The 20,569-nt window shown below is 40.1% G+C and overlaps 1 protein-coding gene across 1 annotated transcript in view; it reads left to right on the forward strand.

Moving 5' to 3' along the window:
- Positions 1–3,388: 3,388 nt before the first annotated feature.
- TGM5 (transglutaminase 5) overlaps positions 3,389–20,569 on the forward strand; it is a 43,495-nt gene continuing 26,314 nt past the window's right edge. Inside the window, exons 1-5 of the mRNA XM_044660017.1 lie at positions 3,389–3,596; positions 3,708–3,953; positions 8,136–8,254; positions 11,287–11,415; positions 13,817–13,994. Of these exons, the coding sequence (XP_044515952.1) occupies positions 3,389–3,596; positions 3,708–3,953; positions 8,136–8,254; positions 11,287–11,415; positions 13,817–13,994 (880 nt within the window). The remainder of the gene's footprint in view (positions 3,597–3,707; positions 3,954–8,135; positions 8,255–11,286; positions 11,416–13,816; positions 13,995–20,569) is intronic.

The following is a 20,569-nucleotide window of genomic DNA, read 5'->3' on the forward strand; positions in this document are numbered from 1 at the left end:
AATGTTTAAAAAAACTGGTACTAAGACACAAGGTAAAGGTTTAAGAAAATACTATTATAAGATTGTCACAAAAACCCAAGTGGGAGGTGATGACAACCCAGATCAGGGTGAGGAAACAAGGAGAAGAGTTTCCATTTTGGAACTGATTCTCATCAACAGGGAGGTAGCAACTGGCAAGTATTTATTATACCTGCTGTGTACAAAGAGCTGTGCGGGGCACTCAGGATACAAGTACAAAGAATGAAGCAATTCTAACTTTCAGGGAGCTCACATTCTAATGGCGGAGAATAGATACAGCATAAGCAAAATATGAATAAATAAAATGTGGTTAAATACAGAGGTAGCTAGTTATTGTATCTTCCTGAATTCAAATCTGGCTCTCCACACATCCTAGCTGTGTGATCCTGGACAAGTCACTTAACCCTATTTGCCTCAGTTTCCTCATCTATAAAATGAGCTGGAGCAGAAATGGCAAACCATTCCAGCATTTTTGCCAGGAAAATCCCAAAATAGGTTAACAAAGATTTGGACATGACTGAAATGACTGAAGAACAACTAAGTGAAATACAAGATAGTTTGGGAGGGAAGAGACTAGCAGATTGGGAAATCAGAAAAAGGTTTCTCATGCATAAGATGGTGCTTGCACTACATTTTATTTTATTTTATTTTGTTTTGTTTTGTTTTGTTTTATTTTATTTTATTTTATTTTATTTTATTTTATTTTATTTTATTTTTAAACCCTTACCTTCCACCTTGGAATCAATATTCTGTATTGGTTTCGAGGCAGAAGAGTCAAGTGACTTGCCCAGGGTCATACAGCTAGGAAGTGTCTGAGGCCAGATTTTAACGTAGGACCTCCCATCTCCAGGCCTGACTCTCAATCCACTGAGCCACCTAGCTGCCCCCTTAAGCTACATCTTAAAGGAAGAGGACCATAAGACAGAAGCAAGGGAGGAGGCAAGAAGTCTATTCCAGGCATGTGGGATGATAACCAGTGCCTGAGCTCAGGGATGGGAGATGAAGAGTCCATTGAAGAGAATGCCAATTTGTCTGGATGATAGAATGCAGAAGAGGAAAAGATAGGTTGAGGATGGGGTGGAAATGATGAGAACCATGTGAGGAAGTGACCCTTTTACATTAGAATTTGTGACAGAGAGTAAGGACAGCTATAAATAAACCATCATCTAGATTTTTGTAGGGCACGATGGATAGTGTCATGCTCAGAGTCAGGACTCTCTGAGTTTAAATCCATCTTCGAGACACTTACTAGCCATGTTAACCTGGGCAAGACATTTAACCCTGTTTGCCTCAGTTTCCTCATCTACAAAATGAGCTGGAGAAGGAAATGGCAAACTATTCCAGGATCTTTGCCAAGAAAACCCCAAATGAGATCACGAAGAGTCTGACATGGCTGATAACAAGCAAACAACAATGACAACCAGGGTCACGTAGCTAGAAAGTCAATGAGGTTGCATTTGATCTTGGGTTTTCCTGGCTCCAGGTCCAATATTTTATTTATTCACTGTACCACCTAGCTGCCAGAAGAAGGGAATGTTTGATGGTGGGGTGAGTGGGAGAAGAGATGAGTGGAACATAGCAACAGTCTTCAAGTACTCATACAACTACCCTCTAGAAGAGAGAGAGACATATTCTGCTTGGCCATAGAACTGGGAATAGTTTGGAGAAGTTGCCAGGTAAAAGTTAGGCTTGATATAAAGAAAAGCTTCCTAACAATCACAAATGTCCCAAAGAGGAATGGGTTACCTTAGGAAGTCTTGATATCCCCCCCTCACTGGAGATCATCAGTGAATATTAGATGACAGCCTGTAGGTAGACTATAGAAGGAATTCTTGTTCAGGCACAGGTTGGGTGGTCTCTGAGGTCCCTTCTAGCTCTGAAAGTCTGCAAAGCCTTCCAATATATGAAGATAGACATTAAATCCCTCTGTCAAGTCTTTGCTTTTCTAGGTTACATCATCTATTTCATTTTATGACTGACTAGGAAGAATGAGGAGCCCTGGTTGTCCCAAATTCAATTTTTCATCAGCATCTGTCCCCCAATGATGGACAACAGTCTTGCTATTCTGGCTTTAGAAGCATTGAAGACTGGGGCAGCAATATGGTCCAGTGGGTAGGGCCAGATCTAGAGGCAGGAGGTCCTAGGTTCAAATATGGCCTCAGATACATCCTAGCTGTGTGATCCAGGGCAAATCACTTAACCCTCATCACCTAACTCTTAGCACTCTTCTAACTCTTAGCACTCTACTGCTTTGCAACCATTATACAGTAATGATTCCAAGACAGAAAGTAAGCATTTTAAAAAAAACAAACAAAACTTAGTTGCTTTTTATGTTTTACCTTTATTTCATTTTAATATCAAATTTCCACATAAGTTTTCTGAAATTATATGATTCTTCTTGTCTCCCTCTCTTCTTCCTCCCTCCTCCTGGAGTTGACAAGCAATTCAATTTGGATTATACATGTATTATCACACAAAACATATTTCCATATTATTCATTTTTATAATCAAATAATCTTATAAAACCAATAGCTCTTAGTAGCAAAGTCTATCCCATTTGACCATTTCGCAATATTTCAGTTACTGTGTATAATGATCTCCTGGTTCTGCTTGTTTCACTCTGCATCTGTTCACATAGGTCTTTCTAGCTTTTTCTGAAATCATCCTGTTTCTCATTCCTTAGAACACAATAGTATTCCATCACCATCATATAACACAATTTGTTCAGCCATTCCCCAATTTATACATAGCCCTTTAGTTTCCAATTCTTTGTCACCACAAAAAGTATGGCTATAAATATTTTTGTACAAAAGAGTCCTTTCCCATTTTCTTAGTTTAAAACATTTTTTAAAATTTTTATTATTTTTTCTCTCTTTGGGAGCATCAGTTGTTTTTAAACCCTTACCTTCTGTCTTAGAATCAGTACTGTGTATTGGTTCCAAGGCAGAAGAGTGGTAAGGGTTAGGCAACAGGTGACTTGCCCAGGGTTAGTGTCTGAGACCAGATTGGAACCTAGGACTTCCCATCCCTAGGTCTTCCTCTCAATCCACTGAGCTACCCAGCTGCTCCCTTGGGAGCATCAGTTTTAAGACAGAAATTAAAGGTTTAAAAAAAAAGGTACTGAGGATATGGAGTTGAGACTCTACATTTTTCTGGTGGTGATTTTTTCCCCCTTAAATTTCCTGTTACTGCCCAGGGGAAACCCAGGCTCTTTGGTCTCCAAGTCTTTCCTTTTTTTTTTTAATTCAAAAAAATTTTTTTACCTCTCCAGGAAGAAAGGAGGCTGGGCCGTAGGTAGCCTGAAGCTTTGGTTTCCTAGTCAGAGAAATGTGCCCCTGAGGAGAAATTGTGCTAGACTAAAGTAAGAGAGATGATCCTTGTTCTCTGCCTGTTCACAGGGCTGGAGATAACTGTCTCTGATTTCCAGTGCTATCAGAACAATGTACAACACCACACAGAGGAGATCAGTTACCAGCGGCTCATAGTGCGTAGGGGTCAGACCTTCTCCCTTATATTGTACTTTAAGAACAGGGGATTCATGTTGGACATGGACAAGATCATCTTCATCACAGAGACTGGTGAGTCATCCCCTAAGGAGGGAACCGAAAGGTGGGGGAAAACAAGGAGGGAAACTGGGAGAGGCCAGATGCTACTTTGGAATCCTCATGAACACTCATGTTGGTCCTTAGGTCCAAAGCCTGACCTCTCCATGGGCACCCGAGCCATATTCTCCACAGCAGGATCAAACCTCAAGAGCCCTTGGGTTGCTCTGATCAAGTCCAATGGGGCCAACTTTCTGGAAGTCAGCCTGTGTGCCCCACCCATGGCGGCAATTGGTCATTATCTCCTGAAAGTTCACATTGATTCCTTCCAAGGACCAGTCTCGGCATATCACCTTGGGGAGTTCATCCTTCTCTTTAATCCTTGGTGTCCAGGTAGGGATGAGCCATCTAACCCTGCCATCCCCATTCTGCCTTTCTGTAATCATAATGGACTGTCCTTTAATCCTTAGCCTCATCCCCTCCATTCTCAAGCCCCCAATTTCAGGTATTAAGACATGTGCACACAGGTCTCAGACACTTCCTAGCTGTGTGACCCTGGGCAAGTCACTTAGCCTCCATTGCTTAGCCCTTTCAGCTCTTCTGCCTTGGAACCAATACACAATATTGATTCTAAGATGGAAGGTAAGGGTTTAAAAAACAATCTATGCACTGATGAGCTGCATACTTGCAGGATACATGCCTAGAAAGTGAGCTTCCAGATTATTAGCATCCTACAAAGACTGGGACACTTGGAGAGCTGGGGCTCTCATTATCCAGTAATGTCTCCCTTCTTACATAAATGCATAAAAGCATATGTATACACAAACACTATACGTAGACCAAAAAGTATTTGAACATGTGGCATTTATCCATTTGAGGATGCATCCAGAGATACATGGTTTCCTTTTTTAACTCCATTGCTTCTGGTAATTTAGCTGCTTCATTGGTTTATATGCAGTAATTTTTATTTATTTTTTTTAAATGACACCTGGACCCCAGGGAATGTTAAGATAGCTAGATGGGCAGCTAGGTGGCACAGTGGAGAGAGTGCTGAACTTGGAAGTAGGAAGATTCATCTTCCTGAGTTCAAACCTGGCCCCAGACACTTATTAGTTGTGTGACCCTGTCCAAGTCACTTAACCCTGTCTGCTTCAGTTTGTCATCTGTAAAATGACCTGGAAAAGGAAATGGTAAGCAGCTCCGGTATTTTGACCAAGAAAATCCCAAATAAGGTCACAGAGAATTGGGCATATGACTGAAATGAAATGACTGAGCAACCACTGGCACTAAAAACTATTTTTTAAACCCTTATCTTCCATCTTGGAATCAATACTGTGTATTGGCTCCAAGGCAGAAGAATGGTAAGGGTAGGCAATGGGGGTCAAGTGACTTGCCCAGGGTCATACAGTTGGGACTAAAAACTTTAAAAAAACCACCAATGACAAAAACTGAAGACTATGAACAAATCCTTGTATAAAACTCTTTTTTTGGATTTGGCAGTGTCCACACTGGCCACACCCTCAACACAGCCCTGGCTGGTGTTGTTTTAGGGTTGATATTACATGGATTATATAGTATAAAGATTCTATAATAGAACAGTGAGGGATCTCAGAAGCTGTCCAGGCCAACCTCCTTATTTTTTGTTCAGTTCAATCACTTTCCATCATGTCTGACTCTTTGTTACCCCATTTGGGATTTTCTTGGTAGAGATACTGAAATGGTTTGCCATTTCTTTCTCTAGTTCATTTTTCCCAATAAGGAAACTGAGGCAAACAAAGTAAGTTGTCTTGGCCAGGATCACACAGCTAGTAAAGGACTGAGGATGGATTATGAACTAAGGAAGATGAGTCTTCTTGACTCCAGACCAGGCACTCTATCTGCTGCACCACCTAGCTGCCTTTATTTAACAAAGGGGGAAACTAAGGCCCATAGAGCTTATAACAGTTTGCCCAAATAAAGGATCTGAACCTAGGTCCTCTCATACCAAATACATGGCTCTGTCCATTTATATTTGGTTACATTTGGGGGTATATACACACACATTATATGTAATACATAGATTTACTTAAAAAATACTCTTATCAAAGAATGACAAATGCTAGGCCAATGGGAGTTAAGTGAATTCCCCAAGGTCACACAGCTAGGAAGTGTCTGAGGTCAAATTTGAACCTAGAACCTCCTGATTCCAAGCCTGGCTCTCTATCCACTGAGCCACCTGGCTGACTTCATATTTACTTTTCAAAATGCTCTCACATGATTTCATTTGATCCTTCAAACAACCTAATGACATTTGTGACAATGACAATACGTGTTGCTGTGACCACTTGACAGAAGAAGAAGCTGAAGCCTAGAGAGTCAGGTGAAGAAGTACTTATTAAGTGTTTACTGTGTGCCAGGCAAGCACTATGCTAAAAAAAAATCCCTACCCTTAAGGAGTTCACATTCTAATGGAGGAAACAACATGCAAATAACCAAAAATAACTAGATACATACAAGATATATACAGTGTAAATGGAAGATAATTTTTGAGGGGAGCCACAAGTAGGGTGGAGGTGAGAGGACCAGGAAAGACCTCTTGAGATTTGAGCTGAATATTAATGGAAACTAAGGAAATTGGTAGCCATCAATGAGGAAGGAGGCAAATGACTAATCCACAGTCACTCAGCGACTGGTAGAGCTATGATTAGAATCTCTGTCTCCTCACTCTTGGTTTCTCTTCTATTGCTGCTACCCCTCAAGTAGCATCATGTTATATCCATTGGACCTTATCCTTTCTTTAGTTTACTGCCATCTCAGACAAGGACAGGTAGCTATTAAGGGCCATTGTCCTTAACTGGGGCAGAGGGCAACTGCCAGTGCACACTCAGGGACTTGTACTTCCCTCTCTGAGCTTTCCTTCATATTATACAACAGAAGGCACCACCAAGGTCACTATACCAGTTTGTCACTGTCCTTTCTAAAAGGAGGCACTCAGGACTGAGTGCAATGCCCCAGATGGCATCTAGCTAAGGCAGAGTAAATCAGGGCCATCACCTTCCTTGCTCCAGACAATTTGCATCTCCTGTTGCCTTAGCTTTTGATGATCCCATGCCTCACTCTTGATTTATATTGAATTTCGAAATCCCCTAAAGTTATTCATTTTTAATGCTTTCTTTAAGAGCAGCAAAGGCTAGGCAGTCAGGTTTAAGTGACTCGTCCAGCCTCAAACAGCTAGGAAATGTCTGAGGCCAAATTTGAACCCAAGTCCTCCTGATTCCAGACCTGGTGCTCCATCCACTGTGTTACCTAGGTGCCCCTCCCTTGAACTATTGCATGACTATGATTCCCCAATCTTGTCTGTTCCTTTGGGAATACCAAATGGCAGGCTTTCCTTTTTGGGGAGAAGGGGAACCAGAACTGAGATTTCACTGTTAGAGAATTCCCAAGGAGAAGATTCAGTCTTCCAAGGCAAGATCAACACTTGCGTGTGTACCTTGGAGAGTTCCCTGCAGGCCCTGAGGGCTTAAATGACTTACTCAGGTCACACAACCAGAATGTCACAAGTAGGACTTGAACTCAAGTCTCCTTGACTCCAAAGAGAGCTCTCTATCCATTTCTACATAGTTCGACTCCCTAATGAGAATGTAAGCTTGCTGAAGGCAGGGACTTTGTTTTTACCTTTCTTTGTATGCCTTGGGCTTAGCACGTCTTGTCATTCAGTCATGTCTGACTCTTTATTGGCAAAGATACTGGAGCGAGTTATCATTTTCTTCTCCAGTGAATTAAGACAGAGGTTAAGTGACTTGTTAGTGAGTGTCTGAGGCTGGATTTGAACTTAGGACTTACAGACTCCAGGTCCAGCGCTCTATCCTCTGAGCCACCTACCTACCTACCTACCGGTACTTAATAAATGCTTTTTGACTGGCTGACTCTAAAGGTTGGGTCTGCAAGTAGTATCTGGGAAACACCATTGACCCAAAGGAGTGTGCTCCAACTTAGCCCCAACTCAGAGTTGGAACAATCTCTGCCTCTGGCAGGAACTCTCCAGGGTTCCTAAAGTCCAGTGTCTCCAGGAGCACAAAGAGGAAGGGGCCACTTCTTGGGAAAGTAGCTCTTTATGTCCCACGGTGGAAAGAACTCTTACAGTATTGGTCCTATGAGTCTTGAGGGCCTGGAGAAGCAAATAGGGAGCTATGGCCATGGAAATGGCAGCATGGCACAGTAGAAAGAACACTGGGTCTGGAATCTCAGAAGCCCTGGATTTTTTACATCCCATCTCTGTCACTCATTAACTGTGTGTGATCTTGGAAAAGTCACAATCTCTCTGAATCTGTTTTTTCAACTGAAAAATGAGAATTCTGCTTCCACTGACTACTTTGCATAGTTGTTGTGATAAATTATGCTTTGTAAAAACCTGGTATAAATGTCATCTATTATTATTAGTCTTATTATTATTTGTATATTATATTAATATGACATATGATCTAATATTGATATATTATTACAATTATATATAATGTGAATATCACAATATTGATATATTATTATTTATTATAATTATTATTAATTATCTATCTTCTGCCCTAATTTCTAAAGCTGATGAAGTCTACTTGGAAAGTGAGCCTCAGAGGCAGGAATATGTCATGAATGATCATGGCTTTATCTATCAGGGTAACAAGAACTGGATCCGTCCATGTCCATGGAACTATGGACAGGTAAGTCCCATTCTAGGCCAACCATTTAAGCCCCTACCATGTGGGACTGTGGTCATAGCTTCTTTCTCTGGGCTCTCGGCCCATGACTGCTGTTACCCAGCAGCCACATAATCACCTCTGCTACTCCACCTGGACCCTTCAGTCATTTCTTCCAGATTGGCTTTAGTCTTGGGTGACTGGGAGGTGGAAGATGGATGGTAGCCTGAGCAAGGGTTAAGTCTGATGGAAAGGGACTGGATGCAACTCATAGGTAACCTTTCCCAGACCAGTTCAGCCCAAGAAGACTAGCCACTTCTACAAAGAGGTTTCTGTGGAATGAATGCACTGACATGGAAGACTTTCTGAGTTCTTCACTTTGCTAAATGCCTCCAAGATACTGATAGAGTGGGAAAAGAGTCAGATTTGGAGCCAGAGGTCTGAGTTGCCCCCTTTTTCTTTTTGATGGCCTTACCAGAATTCTGTCTTAGAATGTATACTAAATATGATGCTGGGCAATTAATACTAAATATTGATTCTAAGACAGAAGAGCGATAAGGGTTAGGAAACTGGGATTAAGTGACTTGCTCAGAGTCAACACAGCTAGGAAGTATTTGAGGCCACATTTAAATCCAGGTATCCCTTACTGGACGTTGAGTGGTCTATTCACTGAGCCGCCTTGCTGCCCCAACAAAGCACTTTTCTTATAACAATCCCATAAAGTAGGTGGTACAAGTCTTGATACCATTTAACAGATAAGGAAACCTAGGCTTGGGGAAATTGCCTATGGTCACACAGCTAGTAGCTAGCTTTGGGCAGCTGGGTGGCACAGTGGATAGAGTGCCAGGCCTATAGTCACAAAGATTCATCTTGAGTTCAAATCTGACCTCAGGCACTTACTAGCTTTGTAACACTGAGCAAGTCATTTAACTCTGTTTGCCTCAGTTTCCTTATCTGGAAAATAAGCTGGAGAAGAAAATGGAAAACCACGCCAGTATCTTTGCCAAGTTTTTTAATAACTTTTATATATATTTATCTATATCTGTATGTATCTATTTTTTCTTTTTTGCAGTAATATTTTAGCCCCCCTCAATTACATGTAGAAGCAATTTTTGACATCCATTTTCTCACATTTTAAATTCCAAATTCTTTCCCTCCCTTCTTCCCTCACTCCCTGAGACAGTAAGCAATTCGACATAGGTTATACATGTGCTCTCATGAAATTCATATTTCCATATTGTCATGTTGTGGAAGAAGACACATCACCAAATTAAAAAAAAACAACTCTGGAAAATAAAGTGAAAAAAACAGTATGCTTCCATCTGCCTTCAGACTCCATCGGTTCTTTCTCAGGCAGTGAATAGCTTTTCATCATGGGTTAAGGAATTAGTATTGACTGATGTAGAGATATCCCTGGAAGCAGCCCTGAGAATGTGGACAAGCAAATTCCATCCTAGGCCAAGCACACAAGCCTCCATTGTGTGGTGCTGCGTTGTATGTCCTTCTCTGAGCCTACAATCCAAGCAGTAATGGCAGAGCAACCACCTCTGACTACCCAACCCAAGATCCCTCAGGATAAGGAGATGGGGAGAAGTGAATGAAAAAATGGGAAGTAAAAGCCAAGCCTCAGAATTATTTTTTCTACAATCAAATGCGTTGGAAAGAACATTGACTACCGGTCAAAACCAAGTCATTCGAGGCCTTCATAATCTGATGCCAGCCTTATCTCATACTACTCTCTTTCACATATTTTTACCCTCCAGCCAAATCAAAACGGTCTATTTAATCTTCCAAGACTCTTCCCACCCTTTCCCAGCTTCCATGCCTTTGACTATGCTTTGCCCGGAATATTCTTCCCACTTTCTACCTCCCATCTCTTTACTTATTGAAATCCTTTCCACCCAACAATAACCATTACAGATGTTACCTCTTCCTGAAGCCCACCCTAGTCTTCCCCCATCTCTATCCCCAGCCAGAAATAATCTCTCTCCTTGGCTTTCTCATATTTTCTCCTAAGAATTTACTCAAATATATTTAACAGTTACTGACATATTTGTATTCTCTCCTCAACTAGTCTGTTAACTACTGAAATTCAGCTAAATTCATCTTCATGTTGCCCAGGGCTGCACTGTCTTATACACTTGTTATTGTTGTCGTTCAGTAGTATCCAATTCTCTGTGACCCCATTTGGAGTTTCCTTGGCAAAGATACTAGAGTGGTTTGCCATTTCTTCTCCAACTCATTTTAGAAATGAGGGGGATGAGGCAAACAGAATTAAGTAACTTGTCCAGGATCAAGTGGCTAGAGTTTGAGACTGGATTTGAACCTTGTGCCACCTACCTGCCCCTGTCTTGCACATATAGTAAGGGTTTAATAAATGTTTTTTCATTGAATTGTGCCACAATACATATACCTCTCCATTTTCTATTTTATTGGAAACAAAGGTGACAAACAGAAAATCTTATAAACATCTGTCATAGATTAAATGTTTTATTAAATTAATTTGTTAAATAAAATATATTGTGGTTTTGATATGTTATGCACACCTACATATATATATATGTATATATATTTTTTCTCTAACAAGGGCTACAACTAAATTAGCCAAGTAGTCAAATATTAAAATTGGTTTGTATTCGCTGGATACCTCCCAACTTGGGGCAGTGGGAAGGGCAAAGAAGTATCTGGGGGAAGGTGGTTTGAGATAAAAATATTTGCCCCCTTGTAATCAACCAGTTAGATCAACCCTGTGTAAACTGACTACTCATTCAACAAACTTTAAGTTTATACTACATGGACATCAGAGATAGAGAAACAAACTGGACAATCCCTGCCTTCTAGAAGCTTACGTTCTATTGGTGGGAAAATCATCTGTATGGATATGAATAAATACAGAATATATACTAGTAACAAAGAAATTGGGAGAAGAGGGTGCCAACAAATGGAGATCAAGGTAAGAGAAGAAAATAGGGATACATTCATACACATGCACACTTGCCACAGACACGCCTTTCCCATGGCTTCCCAAACTAATCTTGAAGTCCTTCCCCTTACAGTTTGAAGAAAATATCATAAACATTTGCCTGAAGCTATTAGACAAGAGCCTGAATTCTCAAGTTGACCCAGCTATGGACTGTGCACTTCGGGGAAGCTCCGTGTACATCAGCAGAGTCGTCAGTGCTATGGTGAGAGAAGGTTCTTTTTAAAAAAAAAAAAAAAACCCTTACCTTCCATCTTTGAATCAATACTGTGTATTGGTTCCAAGGCAGAAGAGAAGTAAGGGTAGGCAATGTGGGTTAAGTGACTTTTCCAGGGTCACATAGCTAGGAAGTGTCTGAGGTCAATTTAAATCCAGCACCTCCCATCTCCAGGCCTGGTTCTCAATCCACAGAGCCACCCAGCTGCCCCTGCATTAAGTTCTGATGCTACAACCATCAAATGCTGGTCATATTCAATTTTACAAATCTCTTGGGGGTGGGGGTGGGTGGGTGGGACTCCATACTCCTAACAGGAGCCCATTTAGTTGAGATCAAGAGGGAGCCTAGATAAGAGGTCTTCTCAACTGAAGAATTCCAGGAACAGAACCTCTAGGTGTTAGACCCTCATTCCCATTAGTTCTGAATTTTATTCTTTGAGAGAGGTTGAGCTCAGAGATTTGGGAGATTGCCTTTTAAGTTTCTAAATTTCTTTTGTACTGAAGCATCAAAAAAACAAACAAAGCCAAATGTCAAACATGCTAAGAGATGGAGGAAAAAATAGGAAATAAGACTAATTAATTAGCAAAAGAACACTTAACATAAAAGCAAAGTCTTCTGGATGAGACAAAATCAAACACTTTAGGCTTCCTAGTCAGGTCACAAGCCCCATCTCCTTGGCAAGTAATGCTTCTTAAAAGGTTGAATAGTTGTAATGACCAGTTTAACAAAAGGCACCAATTAAGAAAGGAATTAATGTTTCTTCTAGAGGACTGGTAACAAAGCATATCTCCTTCCCCTCCATAGAAAGCTGGGAAAGTACAGGGACAAGATGAAGTACACATTATCAGATATAGTCAGCATGTCAGTTTGGGAAGGCATATATAGAAAACAGTTGTTTTGAGAAGAATCTCAGGGTTTTAGTGGACCACAAGTCCAATACAAATCATTAATGCGATGTGGCAGTTCAAAAAGCTGATGCAATTTTGGAATTCATTAAGAGCGGTATATAGCTTCTAGGAATAGGGACATAATCCCAACATATTCTTACCTTTGTCAAATGTCATTTGGAATATTGTGTTCAATTCTGGGCACAATGTTTAAGACATTCAGTGATGAGCTGAAGAGTTTCTAGAAAAGGACGACTATATTTCTTTAATTCAAAGATATTTTATTTTCCCAATTACATGTAATAATTTTCAATATACATTTTCCAAAATTATAAAATCCAAATCATCCCCCTTCCCTCTTGCCACTCAGAGATGGTAAACAACTTGATCTGGATTATACATTATTATCATGAAGAACCCTTCCATATTGGTCATTACTATAAGAGCACACTCATACAAAATCCAAACTCCAAAATAAAACCATAAATAGACTAATGTGAAAGATAGTAGGCTTTGATTCACATATGAAACAGCTCTTCCTCTGGAGGTAGATAGCATTCCCCATCATAAGTCCTTCAGAACTGTCCCAGATCACTGTATTGCTAAGAGTAGCCAAATCTTTGGTAGTTGATCATTGGACAATATTGCTAGTATGGTGTACAATGTTCTCCTGGTTCTGCTTATTTTGCTCTACATCGGTTCATATAGATCTTTCCAACTTTTTCCAAAATCATCCTGCTCATTATTTCTTATAGCATAATAGTATTCCATCACCATCATATACCACAATTTGTTCAACCATTCCCCAATTGATGGGCATCCCCTCAATTTCCAATTTTTTGCTACCACAAAAAGAGCAGCTATAAATATTTTTTGTACAAGTTGGTTCTTTCTCCCTTTTTATGATCTATTTGGGATACAGACCCAGTAGTGGAATGACAGGATCATAGGGTATGCTCAGATTTGTAGGATCTTGAATTCTTGACATAAGGGTCTTTTGAAGGAACAGGACATGTTTAGCATGTAAAAGGAATAGAGGGCACGGTGAGTGTGTTCAAATATTTGAAAGCTTGTCATGTAGAGGAGGGATTGGACAAACACTATTTGGCTTCTGAGGGCAGAACCAGGAGGAAATTTCAAAGAGGCAAATAGATGAATGTCTGAAAAAAATTTAGCCATCCAAAAGTGGAATGGTCAATTTTGAGAGGCTGTAAGTTCTGGTTCCTTGTAGGTCTTCAAGCAAAGACTGAATGTTACTTCTCTGGATACATTGGAGTAAGGAATCCTTCATATATTTTGGACTTGATGGTAGCTGAGGTCTTTCCAAACTCTCTGATTCTATGATTTTTTTTCCTTAATTGTGTTTCTTTGGCATGAGCAGGTTAGGGTTATGTCGGGGAAAGAGATTATTGGTAAATGAGAATGATTTTTTAAAAACAAGAGAAACATTAAAAGCTTTTAAAAAATAAAATTAATGATTCAAAACTTAAATTTTCTTTTAGATCAACAGCAATGATGACAATGGTGTACTCAATGGGAAATGGAGTGAGGGCTTTGATGATGGAATTAGCCCCTCTGAATGGAATGGTAGTGTGGCCATCTTGAAGAAGTGGTATGCCACAGGGGGCCAGCCTGTGAAATATGGACAGTGTTGGGTCTTTGCAGCTGTGATGTGCACAGGTAAGCAAGTTGGGAGGTAGAGGAGACCTGGGTCATCATGTCACCCTGCTTCAAAAGTTATTTGGAAAATATTAACAATATGACTATATAAATTATTTCCAAACTATTTCTATTTAAGCTTCATCCACAGGATTTTAGTATTTAGAGCTAGAAGGGGACTTAGGGATTATCTCCCCTTGAGCACTTATAAGTGGCTTAGTGGATAGAGTGCTGGGCCAAGAGTCAGAAAGATCTGAGTTCAAATTTGACCCCAGACACTTCCTAGCTGTGTGACCCTGGGCAAATCACTTAACTTTTGATTGCCTGACAAAAGGATCCACAAAAGAAGGAAATGGTAAACCATTCCAGGTTCGTTGTCAAGAAAACCCCAAATGGAATCATGAATTAAGAAACAGACACAACTGAACAATAGCTCACATTTATAGAGAACATCATATGGTTCACAAAATGATTTCCTTATAACAACCCTGTGAGTTATCAATGCAAGTATCATCTCCATTCGACAAATGAGAAAACTGAGGCTCAGAGAGATAATGACTTCCTAGTCATACGGCTAGTAAAAGTCAAAACTCAGACTGAAAAACCAGCATGTATTGACTCCTAAGTTCAGCCTTGTTTCTGTGACACAGAGCTAGAGAGATGAAGGCAGGGCAGAAGCTTGAGGGAGAACACAGAGTGAATGAAGTCATACACTGAAGGTCTTTCTCCCTGAATCTGAGAAATTTCCTCCATCGCATTATCAACAGTTATCTGCCTTCTGCTGCTGCCTTTCCCACTGCACTAAATCCCCTTAGTAGTCAACTCAGACTCTGTACCCAATGATCAGTGTCTTGATCTTGGGTTCAGCCAGAAAGTTATCTCTTTGGCTGTTTGACAAAAAAATAAGCAGAGCTTTATCATGAGCCCTGGATTCTCTCTTATCAATATTTGGCTTAGCCAGGTCAGTACACAAATTAATATATTTTGAGGTGGCAAATCTTCCCCATCCAAATTTGGACTACAAAATAGCAAAGCACTTGGAATAAAAATCTAGACTTGGAAGGAACTTAGAGGTCATCTAGTCCAGGGATGTCAAACACACCCACATGCAGCAATTACAAAGATTAAAATGTAATTGGGAAATGTTTAACAAAATAAATAAAAATACAATAAAACATAGATAAAATTATATTTCAAAACTAAGTCAGTATTCAGCCCGTGGGGATCTTTACATATGGATTCACTTTCTCCGTTTCTATTTTAATTTGGCACAACCAATCCAATCAAAATTTCATTTTACAAGTGGGAAATGGAGGCCTAGAAAGGGGTAAGTAAGTTGTTTAAGGATCCCTCACAGGCAATAAATATCAAAATTTTGATTCAAACTCCATATTTGAATAAACTTTCCATTTCCCCCAAAACAACCATATATGGTAGACAGGGCAAATATGATTATCCTCATTTTATGCATGGAGAAACTGAGGTTCGGATAGGGTATATGAGTCCCATGGACAGAAAGTGATAGATAGGCGTCTACCTCCAGTCTTTCTTTTTCCCAGTCCACTGCTTGTCCCACAACAGTGTCATTCTTTCCTGGCAGTCCAAAGCATGGAATTCCCTTGGCCAACTCTCTTCTTCATTCCTTTTTTCCTGTGGTCTAATTATGTTTAGGGACAGCTAGGTGATGGGGGAGATAAGATGCCAGGTCTAGAGTTGGGAAGACTTATCTTCATGCATTCAAATCTAACCTCAGACTCTTACTAGATGTGTGATCCTGAGCAAGTCACTTAACCTCATTTGCCTCAGTTTCCTCAGTTGCAAAACATGCTGGAGAAGGAAATGACAAACCATTCCAGTATCTTTGCCAAGAAAACCCCAATGAGGAGTGGGACATGACTGAAAAACTACTGAACAAAACTATATTCATTCTTCCTTGCAGAGTCAGCTGATCACTCTCCCACTGCCACTAGAAAAATAAGAACTCTCTACCCCTCCGAATCCCAGAAAAGAGTCCAGATCCACAAGAGAAGGGTAGTACTGACCTCACTCTGGCTTTGCCAGGGATTAGTGATGAGGAAATCTCAAGTCTACTGCTTAGGAGAAGAAAAAAACAGTCTCTCATCTCATCTTAGTACCTTGAATTTGGAAAATATATAGAGAGGGAATCCTGAGAATGGGGAGATAAGAGAAATGGCCTGATTAATTTTCTAAATCACTGAGAGGAGAGTTTGACAAACTAGATGGTATGAATCACCCCGGAGACTGGCTGATCAGGAAGAAGGCAGGTAACCTCACATCCAGAGGAAGACTAGAGAGGGAGCCTGGCTTGGCTGGGTGTGGATTTAGGAGGAAAATGGGTGTCTGAGCCTGAGTGATGAGAGGTGGGTGGTGTCAGTGAGGGAAAATTATGCAAATTTTATAGCCCAGTTAAAATGTTTATGAGGATAAACCTCAGAGGCAAAAGAGTTTGGGGGTGTTTTTTTTTAATCCCACGTGGCCTGACTCTGCCTATTCTTCAGTCTAAATCCAGTGTTCTTGGAGTGGACTGTGTAGCTATTCATTTATATCTTTACATAGACATACATACGTATTAATAGATTATATCTGTTATAGATATATTTAATATATACATGCAAAGACAGACTGACAGGGAGAGAGAGTACAACAGTATGATGTAAGAAATAGAGAGCTTGCCTCAGAGGTAGGAAGGTCCATACCCCAAATCAAATATGTCTCTGACACATACCGGCAAGTCACAACCTCCCAGTGCCCTGCACAGTTCTTAAAGACTCTAAGTTCCAGGGAAGGTTCTGATCTGAATAGGTCATGGAAATTCTCATTTTTTAGTTTTCTATATAGATGAAATCAGAGGTCTAATTTAAAAATATACATGTCTATATATAAACACATATATGTATATATACAAATTTTTTTCTTGAGGCAGCTAGATAGCTCAGTGAATAGAGAGCTAGGCCTAGAGATGGAAGATCCTAGGTTCAAATCTGGATTCAGATATGTCCTAGCTGTGTGACCCTGGGCAAGTCACTTCACCCCAGTTGCCTAGCCCTTACCATTCTTTGGAACCAATATTTAGTATCAATTTTAACAGAAGGTAAGAAAAAACCCAAATATATAATACTTTTTTTTTCCTCACAGAGGCTCAGAAAAGGTGGGAGTGATGAGGGAAATTCAGTTTTACTCCTTAGAAACAAAAGAGACCCCTGCCCTTCCTACCGAGTTCAGTAAGATTAGATTTAGAGCTGGAAGGATCCTTTAAAGGTGACTTAGTCTAGCTCCCTTTTTCTGTTTTTGAACTAGAAATGTAATTTCATTGGCATTGGGAACTTTAGTTAATCAATAAGCATTTCTTGTGTCTACTATGGCAAGCATGGTACTAAGCAACAAGGATGCAAAAGAAGACCAAAAAGCCTAATCCCTGTTCTGAAGAAGCTCACGGTCTGATGAAGGAGACAACATGCAAAATATGTGCATTCAAGATCAATTGAACATCATCAGTAGAGGGAAAGCATTAAGAGGGATCCAGAAACTTGATGAGATCATAACTGGGATAGACGGTAACTAACAGGTATCAGATCCATCAGTGACTTAGAGGAGTGTCTACTCCAAGCATGCAAATATTTCCTCCAGGGAATAGCTGGATGAGAACCATCTGTTCCAGTGGCCATGAAGGCTGCCCAAGCAGGTTCTGTGGAGCCCTCAGAGCTTGGACAGACATCAAAGAAGTCAAGGTCATCCACTGTATCCTGGGTGATCACCAGTCATCTTGATTTTTGTTTTGCCACTGGACTTGGATGACTTTGGAAGAGAGAGTGAGACTTGCCTTCATGCAATTCTGCCTCACTTCAGTCCAATTCATAGGCAAGTCAAGACATCACCCTCATGATGTAATTGGTCCTCTTCAAAAAAAAAAAAAGGACCAAATACAGTAGCTGGGACAGGAAGAAAGCCAAGGAAGCCTAAGGAGATGAATATCAAGATAATTCCAGGTATAGAGGACAGCCATGGATGGAACATTGAGTACAAGGAATAAGAAGATATCAGTGTCACAGGATTGAACAGTATTTGGAAAAGAACAACTGAGGTGTAAGAAGACTGGAAAATAGTTAGGGATCACTAATTAGAATTTTAGTCCTGAAAATCAGCTAGTCAATTTTCTTCATTTTACAAATACACTGAAGCCAAGAAAGAGTATGTCATGTGCCATTATCAGATCTTAGGACTTCAAACTCAGCATTCTTTCTACTGTGCCATACTGCCTCCCATTAGTTCAGCTTCCCACCAGAGTTATATACACCAAACATGGAAGTTTATGTTTGATCCTAGATATGATTGGGAGTCATTGGGTTCACTGAATAGGGGGGTGAGATGGTCAAGCCTTCAGTTTTGAATGAGCACACCCTCTACCAATGGAAAACACCAATGATATAAAAAAATGCCCTTGAAGATGTTCATTCTGCCCTGGGTGCCACAATGAATACCACGGAGAAATAAATGGAGGATGATTTGAGGGAGGCAACAGAGCTAACAGCTGGAAGATCAGGGGAAAATTCCCACAAAAGGTAGTAGACCTTGAGATGATCCTTGAGGAAAGCTAAGAATTCTACAAAGCAGAGATAAGGAGGGAAAAACAAAAGAAGCCTTCCCACATGCCATCCATCAGACTAGGTCTCTAGTCTGGTCCCCATCTAACTAAAATCTCTCTATAGCTGGTCACACTCAGTTTTATCTGGACATTTTGTAGGATCATAGATTTAGAGCTGGAAGAGATTTTAGATATTAGGGTTTTAGATTTTAGACTGTGATTTTAGTATTCAACCCTCTTATTTTATAGATGTGGTAACCATCCAGTGAGTTGAAGTGACTTGTCCAAGGCCACACAGGTAGTTGAAATTTGAATCTAAGTCCTCTGACTCCAAATCTTGTGTCTTTTCCACTAGATGAGGATACCACCATCTAGACCCACCCAGTTAATCTCCAAACAGGGGAATGGGGGATGAAGGGGAAGGGAACAAGAATTTATTAAGCATCTACTGTGTGCCAGGCACTATGCTAAGCACTTTACAAATATCTCATTTGAACCTTTGCTACATGGGAGGGTCAGATGAGCCCAGAGGACAAGTATACATTTCTCTATGTTTTGTGAACTCCCTAGGACATTTTTGTTCTTTGGGGATAAAGAGAAGGGAATAGCGATGATCTCTTATGCTTCTGAAAACTCTTCCTGGTAGCCACATGTTATCAGAATTTATCAGATTGCTTTGTGGAGAAAGAGTTTGACATTGCATAAAATCTACTCATGTTGTTTTGTTCTCAAATTTCTTGAGCTCAATATTATTTGAAGTTTCACTAATTTCCCACATTCCAAACCTACTGTGCAGTTGACTTGCCAGGATGATATAGCAGCCAGGGCTTTTATTGGCATTTGCTTTTTCTGGCCTCCAAAGCATCCTGACCAACCTTTCCTTCAGAGCAAACCCCTAGCCAAAGCATTTGCTGTCATTTATTGTCATGGGTCATTTAGGGGGCTTAGATACCCTCCTGATTCTTTCATTCCCTAATGTACCAGAGACTTCTTATAGGATCCTAAAAGTTTAAAGGGGTCTCTAGAGACACTTGGATCTTTGAATTCTAGTCCTGAAGATCAGCTAGTCATTTTTTCTCATTTTACAAATACACTGAGGCCCAGAAAGAGCAAGTCACTTATCATTTGCAGATCTTGAGAATCCAAAACCAGCATTCTTTTTACTGTATCATACTGTCTCCCATTAGATCAACTAGTTCAGCTTTCCACCTATAGCAGGAATCTCCTCTAATATATACTCTCTCTGTAACATTGGGTAAATGACTTTCCTCCTTTAGACTTGTTTCCTTGTCCAGAAGATGAGAAGGTTACATTAGATGATTTCTCAACATTCATAAATAGCTATTTAGCTTCTGCTTGAACATTTTCAGTGACAGAGTATCATTACCTTCTGAAATACCCTATCCTATTTATAGACATTTCTATTTGAGAGGAAGTTCTTTCTTATAGTGAAATAAATTGTCTCATTATAAATTCAAGAATTACTTTTTTTAAAACCCTTACCTTCTAATTTATAATTGATACTGAGTACCAGTTCAAAAAAAGCAGTAAGGGCTAGGCAATTGGGGTTAAGTGACTCGCCCAGGGTTATACAGCAAGGAGTCATCTGAGGATAAATTTGAACCCAGGACTTCCCATTTCCAGTCCTTGTTCTCTATTCATTGAGCCACCTAGTTGCTCTCAGAATCACTTTTGTTGTTTTTGGTCACTCCTTTTTCAGTTGTATCTTATTCTTCATGACCCCGTTTGGGATTTTCTTGGCAAAGATATTGGAGTGTTTTGCCATTTCTTTCTCCAGTTCATGTTACAGATGAGGAAACTGAGGCAACAGAGTAAATTATTCTAGAGTCATAGAATTGAGAGAGATCTTAGAGTTTAATCCCAACCAGAAGCGTGCATCCCTTCTACAGTAATCCTTACAAATAGTCATGCTATTTGTGCTACAAACCATCCAAGGATAGGGAACTCAGGATCCCCCAAAACAGTCCATATT

This window comes from Gracilinanus agilis, chromosome 2, assembly GCF_016433145.1.
Source record: "Gracilinanus agilis isolate LMUSP501 chromosome 2, AgileGrace, whole genome shotgun sequence".
In the NCBI taxonomy this organism is placed as follows: Eukaryota; Metazoa; Chordata; class Mammalia; order Didelphimorphia; family Didelphidae; genus Gracilinanus; species Gracilinanus agilis.